Source organism: Haplochromis burtoni, unplaced genomic scaffold (genome assembly GCF_018398535.1).
Source record: "Haplochromis burtoni strain Fernald_Lab_line unplaced genomic scaffold, NCSU_Asbu1 Contig_62, whole genome shotgun sequence".
NCBI classification, from domain to species: Eukaryota; Metazoa; Chordata; class Actinopteri; order Cichliformes; family Cichlidae; genus Haplochromis; species Haplochromis burtoni.
In genome coordinates, this window is record NW_024582423.1 from 2,156,372 (window position 1) to 2,182,453 (window position 26,082).

The following is a 26,082-nucleotide window of genomic DNA, read 5'->3' on the forward strand; positions in this document are numbered from 1 at the left end:
GTGCAAATTACTGACCTCTGTCATCATTTTAGGTGGGGGAACTTGCACAATCGGTGGCTGACTAAATACTTTTTTGCCCCACTGTATATACTCAATGGACATTTTATGGAAACTTATCCTACTGGAATCAGAAATTTTGACTCTACAATCCAAACATCACAGCAGAAATCACCCAGAGAAAAAGCTTGAGAACTGCTGCTCACTGGACATTTTCAAACCATTCTCTGTAAACACTAAAGCATCTCTGAAACACTCAGACCATCTGGCACCAATGACGATGACACATTCAAAGTCACTTAGAGCAGCTTTCTTCCCCATTCTGATGCTCAGTTTAAGCTTCAGCAGGTCATCTTGACCTCGTCTATGCGTCTAAATGCATTGAGTTGGTGCCATATGATTTGCTGATTAAATATTGATTTTAAAAGACAGCTGAACAAGTGTAACTAATGAAGTAGCCACTGACTGTATTAAGCTGGGACTCTGGTAACAGAAAATAGAGGGGAGCCTCAAGGTCATGAAAATTGCAAAGACTTAATGGGTTCCAATGTGATGAACACTCATCTATTTGTAGTGTGCTCATATCAAACTTGCCCTGATGATTAAAACAAAGTTTAGTTTGTGTGAGAACATAATTTTTAAAAGACATGATACCACAAATTATCGAATTTAAAAATGAAGCATAAGATAAAACGATTATGAGGCAAATGCAGTTATTATGGCTAAGATGAAAAAAACAAGGTATACTCAATTCTTTAATTAATTTTCATTGATAAAATATCTGTCTCCCATTGTTCACACTGGACTGGATTTTGCAGGTACTTATGCAGATGAAGGTTAGTCTTCAGCTTGTTTATTAAAAATACTTTAAATAAGCAAAATTACTAGAAAAAAAAAAACAAAACAAAAAAACTTTATTAGACTTTATTTATGTTTGACTTTTGGCAGAAAAATAATTCCATGCTCGTGTTTCGTTTCTTCACACAGATGCTCCACTACTGTTGCCACCAACACACTTTGAAAATCATTTGAAGTTCTTTTGATTTTCCTCAGTCATCACAGTACTATCATGCCTTAAAACATGTGATAGCATGAGAGAGGAAAGGAAACTATTTAATTTAGCACGAGCCAACTTCACAGTATCAAAAGATAACTTTCTGTGAGCATTGCAGTGAAAAGAAAGCAACAGTACTGACAGATTGACAGTGTTATGTGAGTATAAATAGTAAGAAGTTAACAAAAGTAATGTTTAAATGTCAACTGCAGGTGAACAAGATGCAGATTTGTCCTTGCAAGAGGAACATGAGAGTAAAACACACAGAACAAAAAGAAGAGATGGTGACAGGCAGAAAAAGAAGAGGAGAAATGAGAGAAGAAAAGGAGGAACAAGGGCGGGAGAAGGGGAAGAGGATTTACAGGCCGTATCTGAGAAAAGAGAAAGAAACAAGCGAAAAAGAGCTAAGAGTAAACAAGAAACAAGCAGAAGAGAGAACAACGAAGAGGAAGAAGCTCAACTGACAGGTGGCAAGGGAACAAAAGCAAGAAAGGATATCAGAAATGAAAAAACACGCAGAATGGAGAAGGAGGAAGTGCGAGAAGTTGATGAAAATGTTGATAAGGGAAAAAAGAAACAGGGAAGTACCAAAAAGGGAGAGAAGAAAGAAGATGGAGGTAAACAGCTGGTAAAGGAAAAAGCCCGGGACATAAAAAAAAAAAAGCACAAGAAGGCTGAAACAAGGTAGTGTATCATCTTATAATTTCACCTTATCTATGGAAAACTCTGTCAGTTAGACAAAAAAAGGGCCCTAAAAGACATTAATGCTTCAGTTCAGAACCAGAGACAAGCGAAGAGGATGATGATGAAGAAGAGGACAATGACAAGGATGTGGTGAGGCCGGAGTGTCTCTCTCCAGAGGAGCTGGAGAAGCTGAAGGAGGCAGTGGATGAGAGGAAGAAACTGATCCAAAGTCTAAGGGGAAAACCCTGGCCAATGAAAAAGAAACTTGTCACTTTAAGGTACTTCACATGGATAAATCATTCTGATTTGTTCTACTGTAATTCAAAATACCAGAAGTATTTTGAACTCTAATATTTGCTTTTTTATTTCAGGGAGTCTCAGGAGTTTGTGGAAAAATATGAAGGTGCCTTGGGAAAGGGAAAAGGCAGGAAGCTCTATGCATACAAAGTCCTGATGACCAAGGTGAGGACTTACTTTTACTTCTTTATGTAATCATTAAATAACATAAACAAATACACGATTCATTAGAAAAAATTATTTATATCATTAGAAATGGATGAAATTCCAACGGGACTTTGAAAACTTCAAAACTGCATGCATCCCATGGGAGATGAAAATAAAGGAGATTGAAAGTAGGTGTGCTTTTATTTTTTAAATACAAAGGGCTGCTCAATAGTCGCATATATCATTTCTAATTTCCAAGGCCTTATCTTTTCTGTGAGAAGCAGGATAGCTTACATTGTGGTTTTATAGCAGATGCACATATTCATTTGTTCATATGTTATTTTGTACTCTGCTCTGCAGGTCATTTTGGCTCCTCAGTTGCCTCATACTTTATCTTTCTGAGGTGGATGTATGGCATCAATATGATCTTGTTTGGTCTGACCTTTGGCCTGGTTATGGTACCGGAGGTATGCTGTCTTTTTTTTCATGCACCGCACCTGAATTATGTCTTTTGCATTTCCCCCCAAAAACGATGTAATCCTTCTCTGTGCATTTTGCTTACAGGCATTAATGGGGCGACCTTATGGGAGCATGCCAAGAAAGACTGTCCCCAGAGCTGAGGAAGCCAGTGCGATGGACTTTGCTGTTCTTTGGGACTTTGGGGTCAGTGGGTATTATTTTATTTGTCTTTGTTGGCAATTTCTCCTCTGATGTAGTAATAAATAGTCACCCCCAATTAAACTATTGTATCCACAGGGTTACGCACAATACTCAGTCCTCTTCTATGGCTACTACAACAATCAGCGTACGGTGGGCTGGCTCAAGTTTCGTATGCCTCTGTCTTACTTCCTGGTTGGTGTCGGTACAGTGGCCTATAGCTACATGGTGGTCATCAGAACGTATGTTTGCTATGTCTATATACAAAAGACAAATCTATTCTATCCACAGTGTTTTAGTGAATCATGTTCTTACTTTTAAATTAAAGGATGGCACGTAATGCAAATGAATCAGGGGTCGGCGATGATAACAGCTTCAATTTCAGCTGGAAAATGTTCACCAGCTGGGACTACCTGATAGGAAATGCTGAAACAGCAGACAATAAGTTTGCTTCCATCACCACCAGCTTCAAGGTTAGTGCAGCTCACTGTCTGCTTTCCAGTATGCTGATTAATGCAAGCCAAGTATCATACAGTACATTACACTCTACCACTTCTTCTACCACTATAGGAGGCAATCTTAGAGGAGCAAGAGAGCCACAAGGATGACAACATCCATCTGACTCGATTCTTGCGTGTGCTGGCCAACTTCCTGGTCTTATGCTGCTTAGCAGGAAGTGGATACCTCATCTACTTTGTAGTGCGGCGTTCTCAGAAATTTGCCTTAGATGGACTGGAGAATCACACGTGGTGGGAAAGGAATGAGGTAGACATGAGAGAAAGAGAGAGGGGGAATTAATGAGAAATAACATTTACAAAAGGAAGTTTATGAATAATTTTGGCTGCAAGCAAAACTTGCTGAGGTTTAATTAAATAATATTTAGAATTTGTCCTGCAGTTCTTGTCCAAGGCCAAAATAGTGACAATAAAAAGTGCAATCCAAACCCAAAGAAAGGAGTTTTATAGTTTAACATAGTCACTAAGGAGCATTTTGGGAAAGTGATCAGGTCATTTGGAGAGGGGGCGTGGTGGGTGAGTCCAGATAAGATTCTTTACACAAGGTGAGAGCAGGTGAGAGTGCTGTGAGTATTTCTGGAGGAATGGACCAGTTTGACTGTGACAGGTAAGTAAATCTGAGAAGTGAACTTCTCTATGGGAACTGGGGGACACTGGAAAGCATCGAAATAAAGGCGTTAGACTTTAAAGTTTACAGGAGAGCATAAAGAAGCCTGCTTAGCAGTCAGGAGAAACGCGTAATCTGACTGGATGTTGGAGATGTTTCTTAAATTTTGGCTGATGATGAAGCAGATAAGTAACAAGTTCCATACCTGAGCAAACTCACCTAGACCCAGATCTAAATGTTGAAGTTCGTTAGCTGTAGCACATACCACGTGTTCTACATAAAGCTGTTTGAGGTGAGTTGTTAAAATATTCTCAGTTTGCTCTGTGAATTACACTGAGGAAGAAATTTTAAACTGACATTTTGAGTCATGTGAAAAATAAAGTTTTCACAAGACTTTATGTAGACCACGTTGAAGACAGCAACACAGTTTACGTTTGTAAATTTCACCTGAACAAACCACAAGACATCTGGACCAATGTCCTCTGAACTGACAAGACCAAAGTGGAGATGTTTGTGAAAAACACAGTAAAAACCAAACACAGAATATCAGCAAAACCGCCTCATACCAACTATTAAGCATGGTAGTGGAGGGCTGATGATTTGGGGTTATTTCACAGCCACAGGAACTAGGACCTTGCAGATATTGAACTGAATAAATGCATACTAAAGTATTCTAGAGTCAAATGTTCATCAAAGGACATCTGTCTGAAAATCTGTCTGAAAGCTAAAGACCTGCCTATAAGCTACAACTCTGCAATCATGGCATGTACTTAGTTTTCACAGGAGTGCACACCGTTCATGTCAATGGTAATATTCTGCCCAGATTTACAGCGATCACAGCCACCAGCTATTCAGTTGCATCAAATGTCATTTTTGTAAGGCGTTATACAAAGTTACACACTAAATAAAAACCCATGCACTCCCAAGTTGTCCTCAGAGTAATTACATTAGTTTTCTGATGTATTTCTCAGGTGAACATGGTCATGTCATTACTGGGGATGTTCTGTCCAATGCTGTTTGATGTAATCAGCACCCTGGAGAACTACCACCCGCGGGTTGCCCTGCAGTGGCAGCTCGGTCGCATCTTTGCCCTCTTCTTGGGAAATCTCTACACCTTCATTATTGCACTCATGGATGAGATCAACCTTAAAGTGAGAAGTCATTGTGTATCGATTTATGAGATTGTAATTTTATAGGATGATTAATCCAAAGTGTTTGTCTCAGAGGAAAGAGGAAAAGGTAGTGAAGTTTAATATAACCATGTGGGAGGCCAGTCTTTACAATGGCAGCGTTTTAGAAAACAGTACTGCTCCACCCGTCACAATCCACCCTGCTGATGTGCCCAGAGGGCCTTGCTGGGAGACAATGGTAGGCCAGGTCAGTGTGCATGTGTGCGTCTGTACTATTATGTAACTAAGTGATGTAATTGTTGTTATGGCATTAGGCTGTTGATACCAATAAATAAGGAAATGATAAAAATTAATGACAATATGAAACAATCACATGAATATAGTGGGTAAAATAATTTAACTGCAATGAGGGGCCACTGGACGAGGCCATGAAGTATTTAGCCATGTTTTGTTTGGAGATCAAATCATTATTTCACTCAATGACATGCAAATAAATTAATACTTCTGAGCTGAAATGAACTAACTTACAAATTCAAATAATTATTTCCCCCATTATTATAATGCTTTAGTTGAAAATCAAAGTAAACATTGTAGTTGCAGTTTGTACTTTAGTTAACTTTGTATTAATGGATTTCTGTTGCATTAACTAAGGAAACATACTCTGATCTTATTGTTAAAAGCGACAAACATTACAAATGTTCAGGGGCTTTTATGTTGAAATAAAACTGTTGTTTTCAGAGTGGGTGATGATGTTAATTTTGATGTTGACAAGAAATTAATGCTAAATGATTTCTTAATTTGTAGGAGTTTGTTCGCTTGATCATATCTGACACAATGACAACTTACATCACACTGCTGATTGGTGATTTCCTGAGAGCAGTTCTTGTTCGTTTTCTCAACTACTGCTGGTGTTGGGACCTAGAGGCTGGCTTTGTGAGTCATCTTTTCTATCACTTATTTGTTACTCGAATTTAAAAATGTCACTCTTTGGAGAAAAAAAAAGTGTGGCAAAAGTAATAGTTGCCTTTAATTTCTCATTTGTAAAAGCCATCCTACTCTGAGTTTGACGTCAGTGGGAACGTTTTGGGCCTGATCTTCAATCAAGGAATGATATGGTAGGAAAGCAGCAATTGTTTCACTCAGAAGATTCTTATTTCAGGATGGTGTTTTACTTTCAGCTAGGTTCATCATGGTTTTCATATTGATAAAAGCCTCTTACTAGCTCAGCATCTGTCCTGCTTTTTCTAACCTTTGCTTTCAGGATGGGTTCCTTCTATGCGCCCTGTCTGCCTGCCTTAAACGTCATCCGGCTCCATGTCTCCATGTACCTGCAGTGCTGGGCTGTTATGTGCTGTAATGTGCCACAAGAAAGGGTCTTCAAAGCCTCTGGTTCCAACAACTTCTACATGGCCATGTTGCTGGTCATCCTCTTTCTGTCCACACTGCCTGCCATCTACACCATTGTCTCCATTCCCCCTTCATTTGACTGTGGACCTTTCAGGTAATGACACTAGTTCAGGGTATCTAGCTTTAAAATAAAAATGACTTGGGTTTTTATAACCACTACCATCTTTTTGACAGTGGTAAGAACCGCATGTTTGATGTGATCCACGAGACTCTGGAGTCTGACTTTCCTCCATGGTTTAGCAAAGTTTTCAGCTATGCCTCTAACCCTGGATTGGTACTACCCTTCATACTTCTTATGGTGTGAGTTAACAGCAGACTATGTAAATCCATAAATAAGTATATTTCACAATGCTGTCATCATTTTCTTTCAGTGTTAAAGTGGTAAGAACTTTGGTGGTAATCATGTGTTATTTTATCTTTCAGACTGGCCATTTATTACTTGCAATCTACATCCAAAAGCTACAGAGAAGCAAATGTGGAGCTGAAGAAAAAGCTACAAATGGTAATTTCAGTTTTGCTTTTCCTCTAATGTAGCACGTACTGCTGTAGCTGTTTTGTGGTTTCTCTGACCAGAAATTGCACCTGAATAGCATTCAGAATCAAGTGATGAGTTTTGAGAGTAAAAAACTTCCCAAGAAATTTCATGTATGTAAGTTAGATGTTCTCTAGGTTTGTTTTCATAGTTAATTTTAACAGTTGGTATGCTTTCAAACAGCACTGAAGTTGACAAAGAGACCGCCCGAGGCCACTGTGATGCATGACTGCTGTCACGCAATTGTATTAGTGTTATCTCTCCAGCAGAGAGCAGCAAAGGCTGACAGTTCAGATCTATCCAAAAACCCACTACAGGTTCCACCAATAACAAATCTGCAGAAGAGATGCTGGGTAAATGTACGTGCTTGCTCTGAGTGATCTGAAAAATAACACGTGTGGGTATCTTTTGTTTTGTTTTTGTCTCTTGGTGATTTTTTTTAAGCAAAATGAGGAGAACAAGAGGAAGAACAAACGAGCAGCACTGAAAGCTCAAATGGATTTGGAGGAGGCCAGAAAGACTGCACAAGAGCAACAAAGGAACAACAATGCTTCAGTACAGGATCAAGAAGGTGAGTCTTTTGAATTCAAATATTAATAAAGAAGGTAAACCTGAAGATTTAAGATGATTTAAGATAATTCACAACTTCAAGATTCATCTTATTGTTTTAGGAAATTTGACTTTGTTCTGAAATGAACAAACATAAAAGTAAAAGTTGGGATGCTGTAAAATGGAAATTAAAGAGAAATATTAACAGCACCATCAGTGTTATATTAATATCAAATACTGGATTTAAAAAAAAATGTATTTATTTATTTTTTACCATTTGAGAAAAATATCAGCTTATTTTGAATTTGATGACAGCAACACATCTCAAAAACCTTGGGGCAGGGGCACGTCCCCTCTTCTTTTAATGTAATATGCTGTTTACAACCCTTTTCACCTTTTCAACCCCAAGTTACCCAATTAGTTGGATGATCTCTCTCTAAATTTGGGGGTGCTGGAGAACCCTCAAAGGTCTAAACTTGCCTTTGCAGAGGCTATAGCATCCATGTTTTCCAAAAAGAGTTTGAAATTTCAATTCATCTAAGCATAATGCTGTTTTCCACTTTGGCTCAGTTGGTTTTGAATGAGTGTTGACCCAGAGAAGACAGCATGTCTTCTTTGCATGTGCTTTAATGTCCATTTGTAGGTGCTCAGGAGTGTTGGCAAAAGTACAGACATTCTGTGCTTAAGTAGAAGTACAAATACTACTGTTAAAAATACTCCAGAAAAACTGAAGTACTAATTCAACTAATTTACTCAAGTAAAAGTAAAAAAGTACTGGCTCTGAAATGTAGTCAAACCAAGAAAGTGAAAAGCAGCTCCTTGGAGGAGGTTTCCATTTTTTTGTGCAAAGCTAACTGAACCTTGTGTTATATTAAAATAATGATAAAATAATGTCAGTAGATGTGAATACAAACTATAACTCTATTTATATAGTATATATAACATATAGATATATCTACATTTATCCTATTTTCTGTTGCATACATAATAGAGGTTGACGTTGCTTCTAAACAGTAAAATATACACATGAAAAGTGCTTGCAGTTTCATGCGACAAATTTGGAAACACAAGTTTTTTGCAGATGGATGAGCCTCTGCTTATCTTTGCTTCTGAGAAACTCTACCTCTCCAAGACACTCTTAGAAAGAATCCAATCAATGTTACTGACCTATTGCATGTTAACCTTCTGAGATATTTTCCTATCATAAATTCAAAATAAGTCAGTATTTTTCTTAAAATTGTACATCTTCTCAGTTTAAACATATGATATATTTTCTTTCTTCTATTGTGAATAAAATATGATTTGTAAAGTTGAGTGAGCTTGCAAATCATTGCATTCTGTTTTTATTTAGATTTTACATAGCATGACAACTTTTGCTGAATTAGCTAATGAGATTTTTTTTTTCAAGAATAGAGATTAATCTGGAACACAGAAGCAGTATTAGTCTTTGTAATATTAGCAGTAAAGGTTTACAGTGTGAACTGTCAAATGTTATTTTCCCCACTGGATTATACTCTGTGTTGATGGCGGTTAGCAGTGTCATTGTTTTGTCCCCACACCTGAAATCATAGATTCCTCTTATTTTGATTGCAGATGATACAGATACCCACGTCAGTGGTCAGAACCCTCCTCCTGTTGGCGGCAGAGGACGCCAGATGCCGTCCAGCAGAGACTCAGGCTCAAGGACCCACGACCGTGGCAACCACGGGCCTTCTGGATACCTGCCTGGTTTTGCTCGGCAAACTGAGCCCAGGATGTACAGGGTGCCGAGCCTGCAGAGACACTGACACAACAACACAAAACAAATATGGGAAAATAAAGCACTTTACTGAGAAATTCATGCTGGACTGATAGTAGTTAGTGCACATTAATCGCTTCTTATGAATACGTTTTTTTTTCCTTTACAGTCTGTGTATATGATGAAAAGATAGATGAACTGTACTGTCACTCCTTTGTTTACTAAATATATGTTAACAAAATCAGTGCTTTGTTTTCTTTTTAATTTTACATTAAAATTCTCATGTAGTCCTTGTCTTAAAGCTATTAACCAACTAAAAGCACCCTCTGGATCTGCAGACTTCCAACAAGGTTAACAGTCCACTTCTCTATGATGTGTAGAACCATGTTTTTAGCCTGGAAATTTCAAATACCGCAAATATCTGTATTTCATCTGTATTTCTAAGAATATAAACATCTGTATTTCCTAAGAATGGCTCCAGAGTCCAGTAACCTAGCTTTTTTTTTTTGATCGGTCAAGATAAAACCGTACTTTCTGTGTTGCAGGTTAAGCCAAATTTGACTGTATTCCTCTGGATTGATTATATTGAATGTGGGGAAAAACTAGATTGTGAAAAAACCCCTCTTAAGCCTTTTTTTAAAATACAATTTCAGATGTCTTGCTTTGAAATGATCTTGAACTGTGGAATCCAGCAATGCCTCATTTGGACATATATGAATAAAACTCAACCCTTTACTGGTGCTACGACACCAAAATATAATGGGGTCTTCCTTCACTTCTTCAGCCTTCAAAGTAACCAGCCTGGTAGTTTCTTAGAACTGTGACCGGGCCAAAGTATTAAACAATTCATTAGACACGGAGGCCATTTAACCTAACTACCAAGGTTTAAATGAATCATTCACCTCTTGCTGGACTAGATGCTCAGCTTGACTCTAATTTTTTATCTACATGTGGTAAATATGATACAATCCATGAGTTTTAATTGCCACATCAGAAGCCAGGTTATTAATTTTTGCCAAAGCAAAATGAACAAAACTGTGCCAAAAATTCAGATTTGACCCTCATCATGTAGCAGAGATATCTGACTCGTATCATCTGATAAATGAGCGGCCTTATCAAGTGTCCCTACAGCTAATTGCACTCTGCACTTGCTGGACACTGAACAGTCCTGTCAGTCAACCTGACATTTAAATCAATGACGTAACACCGTTAGCCAAAACTAACATTAATTGAACTTTAGTAACATGACAGTCTATATTTACACTGATTCATCTCAGTTTTGTGCAGATTTGGTTTGATGAAGTTTTAGATCTGTACAATTTCCAGGTGGCTGCTGAGGAATAACTGTTGTTTCTACATTATTTATGACAACAGGCTAGCAAGCTCATAATGCGACAGACCTTCAGTGTCAGTCAAATCCACTTCTACTGATGCTCATGATCAATTCATGGCGAGTAAGCATTAAGTATTAATTCTGCAGTTATTTGAGATCCTGAGAATTGAGTAAGTCTCTATGCTTTGTTCTTTCACCGGCAGCCAAGGGGCTGTCAATCACAATATTTAGTGAAAGCTGACGCAACTTTGATAAGCAATAAAGAATCTGCATCCTCTCTGTACACCAAGACTCAGTCATAATCTGCCCCACACTCTATTTGTCCAGGTAATTCCAGTCCTCTGATGACCCCTGTTTCACCCTCCTTCTGGAGTTGTGTTTTGGCTCTGTCCCAGTGTCCCTCTCTTCTGGTGTCCCTCTCTTCAATGTGGCAGAAAACTAAGCCATGACAGGTTGCACATTACCGGATATCTCAACGTCAGGTGATTGCAATGGGCATCTTTTATTCACTAATAATAGAGAAGGAAGAAGTGAGGCATTGTGGTAGTATAAGCACTGATTTGATTCCTTGGAGGGTGTCCAGTTTTGGGTTTGAGAGCAAAGGTCAGTACGGTTGTCTCTCTAGCCCTGCCTGAGTTTTCACAGAAGACTCAACATGCTTCACAGAAACATGTGAAATTGTTGAGACCAAGCACAGGCAATGCTCAAGTGCCAAAAACTGCACTTCTTAAAGGAGCTACTTGAGACCAGCCCTTTAAACAAAGTCGGGCCCTGATAATGAGCAGCGTTTCACTAGAAATAAGCATGTGTACAGAAATGTTTACACAGGAAGTGGAAGCTCACTTCAGCTTCACTAAATGGACCTGCTGACTGTGTTTTTGGTATCAGTGCCTTTTGGAGCATTTAATTAAATGATCAATTCTATGATTGCTTTGGGTGATAGCCTGGACTTTGAGCTTGGGCAGTTCTTTACTTGTAGATGCTGCCGCAGAACCTGAACCCGGTTACATATACCTGTAATTGTGGAGAATTACCCGCTCGTGCTTTGCAGAGACCTTTACAAAATGGTGAAACATTTCTTGATTTAAGTTTTATCCATATGTATCAAATCTAGGCTATCTATCTCTATCTGTCTGTCCGTCCAGTGGACAACCTCATGTTTAGCAGCATTCAGCTGTGTTAGTTTAAGGAATTCTTCCAGGCAGTTTTATCACAAACAACTTGTCAAAACACTGAATGAATTTGACCAATCAAAAATTGCTGCTTCCTGTTAATTTAAACTGAATTTATTTGCAGTTTTGTTTTACTTTAACAGAAGAAATGACAGCAGCTATCACCTTCTCTTATTATTCTACAGGGTGGGCCATTTATATGGATACACTGTAATAAAATGTGAATGGTTGGCGATATTAAAGTCCTGTTTGTGGCACATTAGTATATGTGAGGGGGCAAACTCCTCACGATGGGTGGTGACCATGGTGGCCATTTAGAAGTCGGCCATCCTGGATACAACTTTTGTTTTTTCAATAGGAAGAGGGCCGTGTGACACATCAAACTTATTGGTAATGTCACAAGAAAAACAGTAGCGTGCTTGGTTTCAATGTAACTTTATTCTTTAATGAGTTATTTACAAGTTTCCCTTTGTTCACAGCCATTGACATGTCGAAGAGGTTAACACGTGAGGAGCGAATCGAAATCCTGTTGATATCTGGTGAACGCAGTAACCGGGTCATTGCAGCAGATTTCAATGCAAGACACCATACGAGACCACCCATCTCCCATGCTACAGTTAGCAAACTGCTTGCTAAGTTTCGTGAAACTGGTTTAGTGTTGGATTTGCCAAAATGTGGACGCAAGAAAACTGTCACTAATGAAGAAACATCAGTGGCTGTCCTAGCTTCTTTCAGCAAGAGCCCACAGCGTAGCACTCGCTAACCCACATTGGATGGATCCCTCCAAGACTGTTGGAACAACAAAAGTGATGGTTTGGTGTGGTATATGGGGTACAACGATAGTGGGTCCATTCTTCATCAATGGAAACCTCAAGGCCACTGGATATTTGAAATTGCTACATGATGATGTGTTTCCCTCTTTATGCACTGAAGCTGGCACGTTCCCTGAGTTTTTCTAGCAAGATGGTGCACCACCACATTATGGGTGCCAGGTCCGAGCATTCCTAGATGAACAGTTTCCTGGAAAGTGGATTGGTCGTCGTGGGCCAGTTGAATGGCCCCCCAAGGTCTCCCGATCTCACCCCCTTAGACTTTTATCTTTGGGGTCATCTGATGGCAATTGTCTATGGTGTGAAGATATGAGATGTGCAGCACCTGAAACTAGGGATACTGGATGCCTGTGCTGGCATTTCTCTTGCGGTGTTGCTGTCAGTGTGTGAAGAGTAGGAGAAGAGGGTTGCATTGAAAATCCAACACAATGGGCAGCACATTGAACACATTTTATAAGTGGTCAGAAACTTGTAAATAACTCATGAAAGAATAAAGTTACATTGAAACCAAGCACACCATTGTTTTTCTTGTGACATTACCAATAAGTTTGATGTGTCACACGGCCCTCTTCCTATTGAAAAAACAAAAGTTGTATCCAAGATGGCCGACTTCTAAATGGCCACCATGGTCACCACCCATCGTGAGGAGTTTGCCCCCTCACATATACTAATGTGCCACAAACAGGACTTTAATATCGCCAACCATTCTCATTTTATTACGGTCTATGCATATAAATGGTCCACCCTGTACTTTAACCTAAAAATCAGGACCCATTTTTGATTCAACAGCTTGTGAAATTAATTGTCTTGCCTTTAAAGTAACATAACTGATTTTTACTCCACTAGTTTGCTCGTTCTACACCCTAGAGGACGTTGTGTATAGTATTTAAATACAGCGACTTGTTTCACTCAGGATTACTTAAGCTTTCATCCAACTTTAATGTGGCCCAACCTTTATTTCTGCATTTGCTTGGGTGTCTCCTAACGGGGTGGCAAGTAAGTGAAGGCGACCATCAGTTTTCCTTTTCAAAACGGTTTTGTTGCATTGCTAGATGTTGTATATGACAGTGACTCAAGATATTGGTCATTATCCAATTCAAATAAACTTGAGTGTTAAATCACCAAAAATTTATATCTTCTTATATCTCTCCCCTGTATAATATCAGTTAACATTTTGATAGACAAGTCCATTGTCTCTCAGATTCTCTCTGGCTCCTGATTATCATCTAAGGGCTGGGTTTCTTTGGCAGTTGTCATGGAGCCCAGCCTTTGAGCAGCACAAACAGAGGTGTGTGTGTGCGTGTGGTGTGTGTGTGTGCTTATGTGGTTATGTATACTGACTTTCTTTCTGTACCTTCACAGTGTACTGTGTCAGTGAACTGAGTGACTCATGGATGAAGATGAGACTGAGTCGGAAGTGAGTAGGGGAGAAAAAGAATATATAAATAACTAAGAGATCAGAAGGATGCCTCCAAAAAGGAAAAACGATGCTATAATTCAGGCTGAAGATGGTGAGAAGATGTTTTAATGCTATTATAGGGAAAACTGACTCATTCATTCATTGCTATATTTATTTAAACATTTGAATCTAAATGGTTGTATTCATGCATCTGTTCAGTTGGGATGGAGGTGGATGCTACGTTGGACAGTGGGAGTGAAGGTAAGTCATATGGGACAATTTTTCTGTCTTTAGTTTAATTTAAAGAAAACGTTTTGAAAATGTTTATAGCTTTTAAGGCATTTTCGGCCCTTTTTGTCAGTTCTTATTGTTGATGGTTGTATTTGTTCAGGGACATGTTATTGCATTTTCAATATCAAACTTGTGTAAAAAAATAATATATATTTGTATGTGTGTGTGTGTGTGTCTTAGATGAGGCCAGAAGGAGAAGCAAAAACAGAAGAGCCAAAGCACAGCGTAAAACCAAACAGGTCAGTGATGATGAGGATGATGAAGAAGATGAAGATGAGGCACCGAGGAAAAGGGGACGAAGGAAGAGGACCAAGCCCCAAGACAGTGACCAAGACGATGAGGAAGACAAACGAAGGGTGAGACAGAAAGGAGCCAAAGCTCCCAGGAGGAAAGCTGCAAATGAGGAGCGTGATGAGGAGAGCGAAGAAGATCAGGGTAAAAGGAAGAAAGGAGGAAGAGCGCCTTCCAAACAGGAGAAAGAGGATCAGAATAAGGAGAGGAAGGGAAATGTTAAAGGCAAAGATGAGACAAATAAAGGCAGTGAGAAGGACAAGAAAAAGAAGAATGGAAAGCAGAGCAGGTGCAGTATTCTCTGAGAGCTGTATTTCACCTACGGTTTCGTCCATAAATATTTACAGATATAGGTGTAGTTTTTTTCTTGGCTCTGTAAATTACCACTATGAAATTTAATTCAAACAACTCAGATGCAGTTGAAGTGCAGACTTTCAGCCTTAATTCAGTGGGTTGAACAAAATAAATTGCATAAAAATTTGAGGGACTAAAGCAATTTCTTTAAACACAATCCCTTCATTTCAGGGGCTCAAAAGTAATTGGACAAATTAAATAACTGAAAATAAAATGTTCATTTCTAATACTTGGTTGAAAACCTTTTGCTGACAATGATGGCATGAAGTCTTGAGCTCATGGACATCACCAGATGCTGTTTTATTTCCTTTTAAATGCTCTGTCAGCAGCGGCTGTATGTTTTGGGTTATTGTCCATCTGTACTATCAAATGCCAATCAATTTGACCGCATTGCTGGGACGGAATTGCTGTTATCAAATTCAAAACGTGCTTCAAAATGGTACATCTTCACAGTTACACATCTGTTGTCTTTGTTCCATTGTGAATAAAATATGTGTTTATGAGATTTGCTACTCAATGCATTGTGTTTTTATTTACATTTTACACAGAATCCCAGCTTTTTTGGAACTGGGGTTATTAAGTGAACACTGCACCGTGTGCAGTTAGATATAAATCTACTAATTAACACCACCAGGAAAGCTTTTCTTGAGGTGATGAATCGTGTGAGAATTATGCCTTCTCAAAGTCATTGCGAGTGACGGTTGCTTCCCTTTGGCAGCTCTCCAGCTTCTTCCTCTGAAGACGAGTCTGAAGACGAGTCTGATGAAGAGTCGATGTCAGAGGGAGAGATCGCTGCCCTGAAAGAACAAGTAGAAGAAAAGAAGAAGCTGATAGCTACATTAAGGAACAAACCTTGGCGGATGAAGAGGAGGCTCGTACTGCTAAAGTAAAAATGAAAACAAAAAACTGTGGCCAACTCTTAATCCTCTTCTTTGGCCTGCTTTTTGTTACAACCGTAACTTCTGTTCATTAAAGATGTTGTTCATTTTGAGTGCCTTTTTAAAATTGCTTATTACTCCATTTTTGCTGGTGCACATTTTCTTTTAATACCATGTGAAGTTGGACATTTATTATTAAATCTTGCTCACTGCTACTTTACCTCTTTGGTACTTCCACTCATCTAGATCTAGGCTTTTATTCATCTACAGTGCATCTGGAAAGTATTCACAGCACTTCACTTGTTCCACATTGTTTTACAGCCTTATTCCAACACAATCTGTAAATGGAAGAAGTTTGGGACCACCAGGACTCTTCCTAGAGCTGACTGCATGGCCAATCTGAGTGATCGGGTAGAAGGGCCTTAGACAGGGAGGTGACTGAGAACCTGATGGTCATTTTGACAGAGTTCCAGTATTGTTCTGTGGAGAAAGGAGAACCTTTCACAAGGACATCCATTTCTGCAGCACACCACCAATCAGGCCCATGTGGCAGAATGGCCAGACAGAAGCCACCTGAATGCCAACTCGTTGGCCCGTCATGTCTGCATCATCATGCAGACGCCTCTCATCACCTGGCCAATACCATTCCTACAGTGAAGCATGGTGGTGGCATCATCATGCTGTGGCGATGTTTTTCAGCAGCAGGAACTAGATGCTTTATGGACCTCAGACTGGTCTGGTTTATGTTCCAGCAAGACTGCGACCCTAAACGCACAGCCAGGATGACAAGAGTGGCTTTGTGACCGCTCTGTGAATGTCCTTGAGTGGCCAACTCTGAGCCCAGACTTGAAGCACAGTCATCTGAATATGGCTGTGCTCTCCATCCAATTTGATGGAAGGGTTCTGAAAAGAAGAATGGGAGAAACTGCCCAGAAATAGGTGTTTCAAGCTTGTAGCATCCTAATCATAAAGACTTGAGGCTACAATCATTGCTAAAGTATTGAGCAAAGTGTGAGAATACTTACAGTACATGTATGTGATTTTTGCAAGAATTTCGAGGAAAATTTTGTTTACTCAACATCACAATGGACATATTGAATGCAGAACAAAATGAACTTAATCCATTTTGGAACAAGGCTGTAACATGACAAAATGTGAAACAAGTGAAGTGGTCTGAACACTTTCTGGATGCACTGTATGGAAATTCTGCCCTTTGTGGAATTTGTATACATGACAACAGGGTCCTATAAAATCTCAGCACAAGCCAAGCTGGCTGTATCTCAGCCTGTTAGATATGTTAGAAGACAGCAAACTGTTCTGGCTTCCTAGCCAGGGCTAAGGCTTGTGTAAGTCAGTGTGTGTTTGTGAGGTAAGTATGTATGTTTGTTATGTATGTAGGCAAGTTTCTGGAAAGGGAACATGATAGCCGAGTTGCCTTAACTTTTCATGAGCTTGACACTGTTTAATGCATGTTGTTGTGGTGAGCTGACCTCCTACTTGCTGTGTCTTCCTGCCAGTGCTCTTAACATATGCAGCGTGTCATCAATCAGTAAATCATTCCAAACCTGTTGTTTGTACATCCTGTTCACTAACTAAATAATTAATTCACTGAGTAGATCATGATTTTCAGTTGGATGTGGGCATGTATGGTATTTCATTGCTGTACATTTGTGTACTGCCTGAAACAGGGAGGCCCAGGAGTTTGTTGAAAAATTCGAAGGTGCTCTCGGGAAAGGAAGAGGCAAGAAGTTGTATGCGTTTAAAGTCATGATGACCAAGGTAATGTCCTCACTGTGCAAAATGCATTGATTTATAATTTGAGTAATATTGTTTAAGTTTGCTTCTCTGCACTCTCCCCTAGAAACTTATCAAGTTTAATCGGGACTTTGAGAACTTCAAAACAGCTTGTATACCCTGGGAGAGGAAGATAAAGGAAGTAGAAAGTTGGTACCACAAAACCAAATAATCACTAAGCTATAATCTTACATTTGCTAATAAGCTGTCCTCACAATTATGTATTTTCACCCCACCCCCTTCCCCCCAGGTCATTTTGGATCATCGGTGGCATCTTACTTCATTTTTCTGAGGTGGATGTATGGCCTGAACCTGATCCTGTTCGGGTTCATGTTTGGTCTGGTGGTGCTGCCAGAGGTAGGCTTTGTCTTTATGTATGCTAGTAGCCAATAGCTAATGTGGCAAATGCTGAGCTCTCTCCATCCATCTCTCCATCCCTCTTCTCTGCATTTAGGTTCTCATGGGTCTCCCCTATGGCTCCATTCCCCGGAAAACTGTGCCACGATCTGAACAGGACACAGCCATGGACTTCTCAGTGCTCTTTGACTTTGGTGTGAGGATCCTAGCTTCATGCATCCCTTAATTCATTTTTTCCTCACACACGAGCTCTCTTTTTTCCCCAGACTGGCTAACAGTAGTTTTTGCCCTTACACCAAAGAAAAGAAAAATACATTTTTTTTAAATTTCTAATACTTGTTTTTTTTTTTTGAACTTTTGATAATGTTTTGGTAAGACCTGGTGACTGTGGATACCATAAGAGTTCAGTTAACTCAGTGTCAAGTTCAAGTAGCCAGCCTGAGTTTCTTGTTCTTAGATGAGGGGAGCATCACCTGCTGTTGTAGCTCACCTGCTTCAAGGTTTAAGATGTTTAGAGAGGCTTTCTGCATATCTTGGTTTTAGTTCCCTTTCTATCAGCTTAAAGGCTTCTTGCCATTCTCCTCTGACCTCTGGCATTGAAACAGCATTTTATCCCAGAAAATTACAGCTCACTGGATATTTTCTCTTTTTTGGACCATTCTCTATAAACTCTAGAGATGGTTGTGTAGGAAGGCACAAGTTGATCAGCAGTTTCTGAACTACTCAGACCGGCCTGCTGGCACCAACAAGAATTCCTGGATCACTTAAATCACTTTCTTCTGAATTCTGGTACTCAATTTGAACTTCATGGCAGCACAATGGTGGTTATGAGGATCAGCACCTCCAAATCTGAGGCCATGGTTCTCAGCCGGAAAAGGGTGGAGTGCCCACTCTGGGTCGGGGATGAGTTCCTGCCCCAAGTGGAGGAGTTCAAGTATCTCGGGGTCTTGTTCGCAAGTGATGGGAGAAGGGAGCCGGAGATCGACAGACGGATTGGGGCTGCAGCTGCAGTAATGCGGACGCTGCACCGGTCCATCGTGGTGAAGAGGGAGCTGAGTGTAAAAGCGAAGCTCTCAATTTACTGGTCGATCTACGTCCCTACCCTCACCTATGGCCACGAGCTGTGGGTAGTGGCCGAAAGAACGAGATCGCGGATACAGGCGGCAGAAATGAGCTTCCTCCGAAGGGTGGCTGGCCTCTCCCTTAGAGATAGGGTGAGAAGTTCGGCCATCTGGGAGGGGCTCAGAGTAGAGCAGCTGCTGCTCCACATCGAAAGGAGCCAGCTGAGGTGGTTCGGGCATCTGACAAGGATGCCTCCTGGGCGCCTCCTGGGTGAGGTGTTCCAGGCATGTCCCACCGGGAGGAGGCCCCGGGGCAGACCCAGGACACGCTGGAGAGATTATATCTCTCGGCTGGCCTGGGAACGCCTTGGTGTTCCCCCGGATAAACTGGAGGAGGTGGCTGGGGAGAGGAAGGTCTGGGCCTCTTTGCTTAGGCTGCTGCCCCCGCGACCCAGCCTCGGATAAAGCAGATGAAGATGGATGGATGGATGGATGGACAATGGTGCTTAGCACTGATACCTCAAGGCAAGAACAGTCATGAGTTTGACTACATCATCTAGGTGGGGTTGGGTTAATTAGTGCTTCTTAATTGCCCAAATGTGTAAGTCTGAATGGTTGTCTGTCACTCTGTGTTAGCCCTGTGTCAGGGTGGCAGCTTGCTCAGGGTGTACCCTGCCTGTTGCCCTATTTTAGCTGGGAGAGGCTCCAGCCCCCTGTGACCCTGATAAGCAGAAGAGAATGAACATTCGCATGTTAGCAATATAGATAGCAGCCTTTACACCCTCAGAGATGATAGCATGGCTGTTTCAGTCACCATTTTGATATTTTCTAATGTTATTTATACATTGGTGTGGTGAGAAACTTACCTTGAGTACAGACTGTATTTGCATGTATGCGTGACTATACCTTTCTGTTTCTCATCAACAGGGATACTGCAAGTACTCTATTTTGTTTTATGGCTACTACAACAACGAACGAAACATTGGCGTGCTGAAGTTCAGACTCCCTCTGTCATACCTGCTCACTGGTGTTGGAATATTTGGATACAGCCTAATGGTTGTCATTAGAACGTAGGCAAGACATATGCGGGCATTCAGATTAAAATCATGTAGAAGTTTTGGGGTTTTTTAGGGTTTCTTTATCATTTCTTTTTGTTTGTCTCTTCAGGATGGCTCGTAATGCAAATGAGGGAGGAGATGGGGGTGATGAAGGAGAGTTCACCTTCAGCTGGAAGATGTTCACCAGCTGGGACTACCTCATAGGAAACCCCGAAACTGCAGATAATAAGTACGCCTCCATAACCACCAGCTTTAAGGTTAGCGTGTGTGTGTGCATGTTGGAGGATTTTCAGAAGGAAGTTTTCATATGTGGTGTAAATAAAATAGGTCCATGTTGGGCATGTCATTCCTGCTGCCAGCAAACACATCCCACTTGTTAATTTGCCACTGATTTCTCCATCCCCTATAGTGTTACAGCGAAGAGAGAGGTGCGAGCATAATGTACTCCACGTCAACATTTTCATATGCTGAGCCCCAATTTAAGATGGTTAATCATAAAAATCTACTTAATAAGGAAAGTGGGGAAAACTGTCCTGGCGCCATTTGCAGGGAGATTTAAACTTCTGAAATGTGAAGGTGCTAAATTGTGTAACTTGAAACTGAAAGAGGTCTTAAGTGCTTCTTTATTTGTAATGCAGGAGTCCATTGTAGATGAAAAGGAGAACCAGAAGGATGAAAACATCCATCTCCAACGTTTCCTCAGGATTCTGGCAAATATTATGATCCTGTGCTGTCTCGGTGGCAGCGGTTATCTCATCTACTTTGTGGTGAAACGTTCTCAGGATTTTGCTAAGATGGATCCAGCGTCTCTCACGTGGTTTCAAAAGAATGAGGCAGGTTTACACTGAGCACATGGTGTTCTTTTCCGACACAAGGAGCGATGAAAAGTTGGGATAGTTGAGGCTTGAAAAAATAAATATTTACATTCTCTCTTGTCTTTTGTATCAGGTGGAGTTTGTGATGTCTCTATTGGGACTAGTGTGTCCTCCACTGTTTGAAACCATTGCAGAGTTGGAAGATTATCATCCCCGTATTGCCCTTAAGTGGCAGCTGGGGAGAATTTTCGCCCTCTTCCTGGGAAATCTTTACACCTTCCTCTTTGCTCTCTTTGATGAAGTTAATGATAAGGTATGGCTGATGTGCCTTCATGCATTAGTTACAGTTGCATTTATACACTGATGTGAAAAGTAATGTACACTGCGGAAGTCTTGGTTTTTTGCACATTTGTCACACATGTTTAGACACATTTATGAGGACAGAAAATTGACATGCCACTATACGTGTGTTGACCAACAGTCACTTGGGGACAAAATGTGCGTCCCCACAACGTTGAAGGCACTTTTGATGCTCGAAATGTGGTTTTAGTGTCAGGGTTACAATTAGGTCATGGTTAGGTTTAGGCTGAGGATTAAGGTTAGGCATTCATTTATTGATGATGACGGTTAGGGTAAGCAACTAGGGAAAGCATTATGTCAATTAGATATCCTTGCTAAGATATGAAAATGAGTGTGTGTGTTTGTGTGTATGTGTGTGTGTGTGAAATATTGCCCCCTAAACCTCATAGCCGGTTATGCAGGTTTTGTTTTCCTCAGTCAGATCCTGGCTACTGTTCCTGTGTTTGTGCTAAATTAAGCGACAGTGGTATCGGACCTTTAACTCACATCTTAAGCAGAAAGTAAACAGTCCTTCCCAAATTCCCAATAATCAGTTCAGTTATTTTTAAAAACCTGGAAACTACATTTATGTGTGTATGAAATATGCTACATGAACACTGACACCTTAATTTTTCTTTGATGCATTAAATGTTTTTCAGCTGGAAACGGAGCAGGAGCTCAAGAATGCCACTGAATGGGCTATACATGAGTACAATGCCAACTACAGCTCCTACTACAACACGATGGATGTGCCTCCACTGGTCGTGAATCCTGCAGATGCAGTCAGAGGACCTTGTTGGGAGACTGCAGTGGGAATAGTTAGTAGAAGCTTTATGTATAACAGTGCTGAGGGAAACACATTACAAAGTACTGCATTACTGTAATTACACTAAATTGTCTGTAACACAATAATCACATCACAGTTACTCATAGAATCACCGGTCACAATTTGTGTTGCACAAGCTCATTAATAACCTGCATAGTTAAAAAAATAAATCTCCAAACTGGTCTATTTATCTATGCTAGTGCAGTGATCAGTGCAACATTGTTTCAATTTGGTAGGGGTCATAGACTCTACATATGTTCTGCCCATGATGCTGACTAATTTCATTACATGTAAATGTTCCATGTAATCTTGTTACATAGGTACATTATAAAATGTGAATTTTCTGATCAAACAAAACTTATTTGATTGGTATATATTTAGTTCATACCAAGCATATTCCCTTAAAAATTAAGTATTTGAATAAATAAACATTTGATTTTAAGTATTTGGGGACAACATCACAATTCTTTCTTTTCTTTATGTCTTTACTTTACCATGCAGGAATTTGTGAAACTTATCGTATCAGACATGCAGGTAACCTTTTTGACTATCTTGATCGGTGACTTTGCGCGAGCTATCATTGTTCGCTTCCTCAACTACTGCTGGTGCTGGGACCTGGAGGCCGGATTCGTGAGTACTCCTAATTGTGTGTCAGTGGGTCACAGTGTCCCGTGCCCTTAACATATGTCCATCTTAGTTTGTTTGACTGAAATAATGTCGTGCTCATCAGCAATGTTTGCAGGGAACAGGCCTCAGCAGGCCTCAAAACTGATTGTTGCTCAATTGCCGTTAACACAATTAAAATAAATAAATAAATAAAACGTTTAAGTCTGCACTTGCACCACTTGTCTCAAGTCCTGCATGGGAATTTAAGGTGATTGTGTCAGTTTAAGTAGTGGTTATGTCATTATCATTCAGGTATTACTGAACACATGAACAGAGGAGGAGGTGCAGACTTTCTGCTTTAATTCAAGGGTTTACCACCGCAGTTCGTAATGCATCTACATCAACCTGATACTTTGCAATGACATCTGGCAAGACAGGTGATCCTGAACATAGAATGAAACAGGACACTACAATGAGAACTTAATTACAGAGTGAAAGAGAGAGAGAGCAACAAATGCAAAGTGTATTGACCTGCTGTTTATTAATTCAGGAGTACATGCGAATCATGTTGTTTGTGTGTTTATTCCAGCCATCATATGCAGAGTTTGACATCAGTGGGAATGTGCTGGGGCTTATCTTCAATCAAGGAATGATATGGTGAATTACTCCATCGATGATTTTATTTTCTGACTCCTTTCTGCTTCACTGGAGATTCTCTAATGAGATGAATAGCTCACTAATAAGCTTCCCTCTGCTGAAACACAGCTCACGTTTCTTTGATCCGCCTATCATTAATGCAGCAATCACAAAATCTCTAATAACACTAATTACACTATTCAGTGGCTGATTAGTTTGAAATTGCATCGTGATCTTTTTCCTTTTTGAACAGTGTTGCTTAATATGTTGTTTTTCTTAGGATGGGAGCATTTTACGCTCCAGGTCTGGTGGGTCTGAATGTGCTGCGTCTCCTGACGTCGATGTACTTCCAGTGCTGGGCAGTGATGGCCTGTAATGTTCCTCACGAGCGAGTTTTCAAGGCATCGAGGTCCAACAACTTCTACATGGGCCTGCTGCTCCTCGTGCTCTTCCTTAGCTTGCTTCCTGTCGTTTACACGATAATGACCCTGCCCCCGTCCTTCGACTGTGGTCCATTCAGGTCAGTATGAGGTTAAAATAAGAGATCTAAGGTGGTGCATGAATATCTTTTTTCTTTTTCTGCAGATTTACATTTTTTATTCGGTTAATAATCTGCATGAACAAGCTTATTCAGATTCACTAGATGATCATTAACATAATTATTAGAGTCAACTTAAAGAATGAACATAATAAAATTTTTTAATCTGCAGCGTCTTGGCAGGTTTCTCAAGCATACTTCTGCATGCACATGTTTTTTTTTTCTTTTCTAAATCCAAGGGTTAGTAACAATAATGATAACAGCAACAATATCCCCCCAGTGGTCAGGACAGGATGTACGATGTGGTTATGGAGACTATAACGCAGGATTTACCAGCTTTCATAGGGACCATTTTTACATATGCCACCAATCCTGGACTCATCATGCCTGCCGTGCTCCTCATGGTGTAAGTATAATTTAAATAATAAGTCAAACATGGCTTCTGTACCTGCTAAATGAAGATACATTTTTACATTTTGTGTGTTTTTAAGCGTGCATGATAAATGTAAGAAAACAAATGAAACCCTTTGTGCACTGCTAATATATTTAAGGTTGCCTACACAATCTTATTATTTATTTAGAAAAACAAATTGTGTGCATTTCAGTTGTCTCTTAGTGTATAGTGATAATGTGGTGATGTTACCCTTACACTGTCTTTTTTGACACTACCACACAGTGGCAGCAAAAGTCAGCCTTTCTTGGAGGAGTACAGTGAAAATGTGGGCCGTGATAATCGGAGGGTAGTCTTGGTTGGTCTCTATGGAATGTGTTTGTCAGATACTCACCCAGATTAGGATCTGAAGAATTCAGAGAGTAGAGAGAGTTTAAGGTCTCCATCTGTTCCTGATTTTGTGGTGTGGCGGATCACATTGTCCTAACTGAGTGGCACTGATTTTGAGGAATTCACTTTAGCCCCACATCACAACAAGAGTCCCCTCAAGGTGCTTTATATTGGAAGGTAAAAACCCTACGATAATACAGAGAAAATCCCAACAATCAGATGACCCCTTATGAACAGGCAATGGACAGGAAAAACTCCCTTATAACAGGAAGAAACCTTGGGCAGAACCAGACTTAATGAGAGGCGGCCATCTGCCGCAACCGACTGGGGATGAGGGCAGGGAAAGAGGACAAAAGCAGTACCAGTGGCATCTATAGTTGTGGTGAAGATGTGGTCAAGTAAGCAAACACATTTTACAGTTAACAAACAATCTCTTTTCTTAATAAATTTAATTACTGTGGTCAGCTGGCAGGTCTAGTTTCTGTACAGGTGCTCCTAAAGAAAGGACCAGCTTTAATCCTCCATTTAAATTTAAATCCACAAATAAAACATGTGTGCTGTCCTGTGGATTTTTTTTGTTAGTCTTTATCCTTGTTATAGCTCTTAATGGGGAAAACGCATGCTTGTGAATATTTTTGTGGTAGTTGCCGTACAAAAATCTCTGTCATCTCTTCTCACAAGCAACACGTTTCCCTGCAGACAAACCCAACCTAGCTTTCTTGCTTTTTACACCTGGCTCAGTATTTTGAATTTTCCATTCTTCCATTTGTTTTTGTGGCCTACCCCGTGGCAGGTGGCTACAGTGGATACTTTTTGTGCTGTCTTTCTCATATGCATGTAGCTGGCCTGAGCCCTGGAGTGGTATATCTAAGCAGGCAGCTTAAGTTTCAGGAGGCTATTCATTAGCTGCTTTTCAGTGTAGTGGCATTTTATTTGCTCACCCTAAGCTTTCTGGCAAGAAAACCAGTGTTTGCGAACAGTGTTTTGTTTCCACTCTGACATTATCACATTACGTTTGGGTAGATAACAAAGAGCAGATAAGCTACCTGTGCAGCTTATGAATTTAACAACAGTTCTTTTAAACTTGTAACTGATGAGGCGAAGTAACACACGTCATTGCACCCAGACAAAATATAAATTTGCCTAAAATTTCCATGATCAGTGCATGTACATAAACACAGAACAAAATGACAGAACAATATGATCTAGCACTGTGTGCAAAGCCTGTCACGGTCTGGCTGGCAGACCGTGGGGAGATGGGGAAATAGGACCCAAACGCCGGACTCTTCAGTGCAACAGTGTTTATTTACAAGGTGGTGAAAATAAACAACAATAAATCCCCTGTTTCCCAGACTCCCGTGACGTGTCTTCTCCCAAGTGCTGGTATCCCGTGCTCTCTGCCCCTGTGC

At 40.2% G+C, this 26,082-nt stretch overlaps 2 protein-coding genes across 2 annotated transcripts in view; both read left to right on the forward strand.

The window, feature by feature from the left end:
* Positions 1-1,373: 1,373 nt before the first annotated feature.
* Positions 1,374-9,518, forward strand: tmc1 (transmembrane channel-like 1; the record flags this gene model as incomplete). The annotated part of the gene is made up of 18 exons (XM_005922761.3): positions 1,374-1,735; positions 1,825-2,013; positions 2,107-2,197; positions 2,286-2,367; positions 2,540-2,646; positions 2,744-2,842; positions 2,936-3,078; positions 3,165-3,309; positions 3,407-3,601; positions 4,930-5,109; positions 5,183-5,335; positions 5,893-6,021; positions 6,136-6,203; positions 6,350-6,589; positions 6,670-6,795; positions 6,919-6,997; positions 7,472-7,598; positions 9,170-9,518. Coding segments are annotated over 18 exons (2,709 nt in total), but the record flags the coding sequence as incomplete, so codon positions are not given.
* A 4,514-nt stretch (positions 9,519-14,032) lies between these two features.
* The window catches only part of tmc2b (transmembrane channel-like 2b), a 22,873-nt gene continuing 10,823 nt past the window's right edge, over positions 14,033-26,082 (forward strand). The window contains exons 1-15 of the mRNA XM_042221167.1: positions 14,033-14,160; positions 14,268-14,309; positions 14,520-14,919; positions 15,703-15,870; positions 17,551-17,641; positions 18,111-18,209; positions 20,002-20,144; positions 20,242-20,389; positions 20,771-20,965; positions 21,081-21,260; positions 21,946-22,104; positions 22,614-22,742; positions 23,308-23,375; positions 23,635-23,874; positions 24,173-24,298. Of these exons, the coding sequence (XP_042077101.1) occupies positions 14,115-14,160; positions 14,268-14,309; positions 14,520-14,919; positions 15,703-15,870; positions 17,551-17,641; positions 18,111-18,209; positions 20,002-20,144; positions 20,242-20,389; positions 20,771-20,965; positions 21,081-21,260; positions 21,946-22,104; positions 22,614-22,742; positions 23,308-23,375; positions 23,635-23,874; positions 24,173-24,298 (2,234 nt within the window). The 5' untranslated portion in view covers positions 14,033-14,114. The remainder of the gene's footprint in view (positions 14,161-14,267; positions 14,310-14,519; positions 14,920-15,702; positions 15,871-17,550; positions 17,642-18,110; positions 18,210-20,001; positions 20,145-20,241; positions 20,390-20,770; positions 20,966-21,080; positions 21,261-21,945; positions 22,105-22,613; positions 22,743-23,307; positions 23,376-23,634; positions 23,875-24,172; positions 24,299-26,082) is intronic.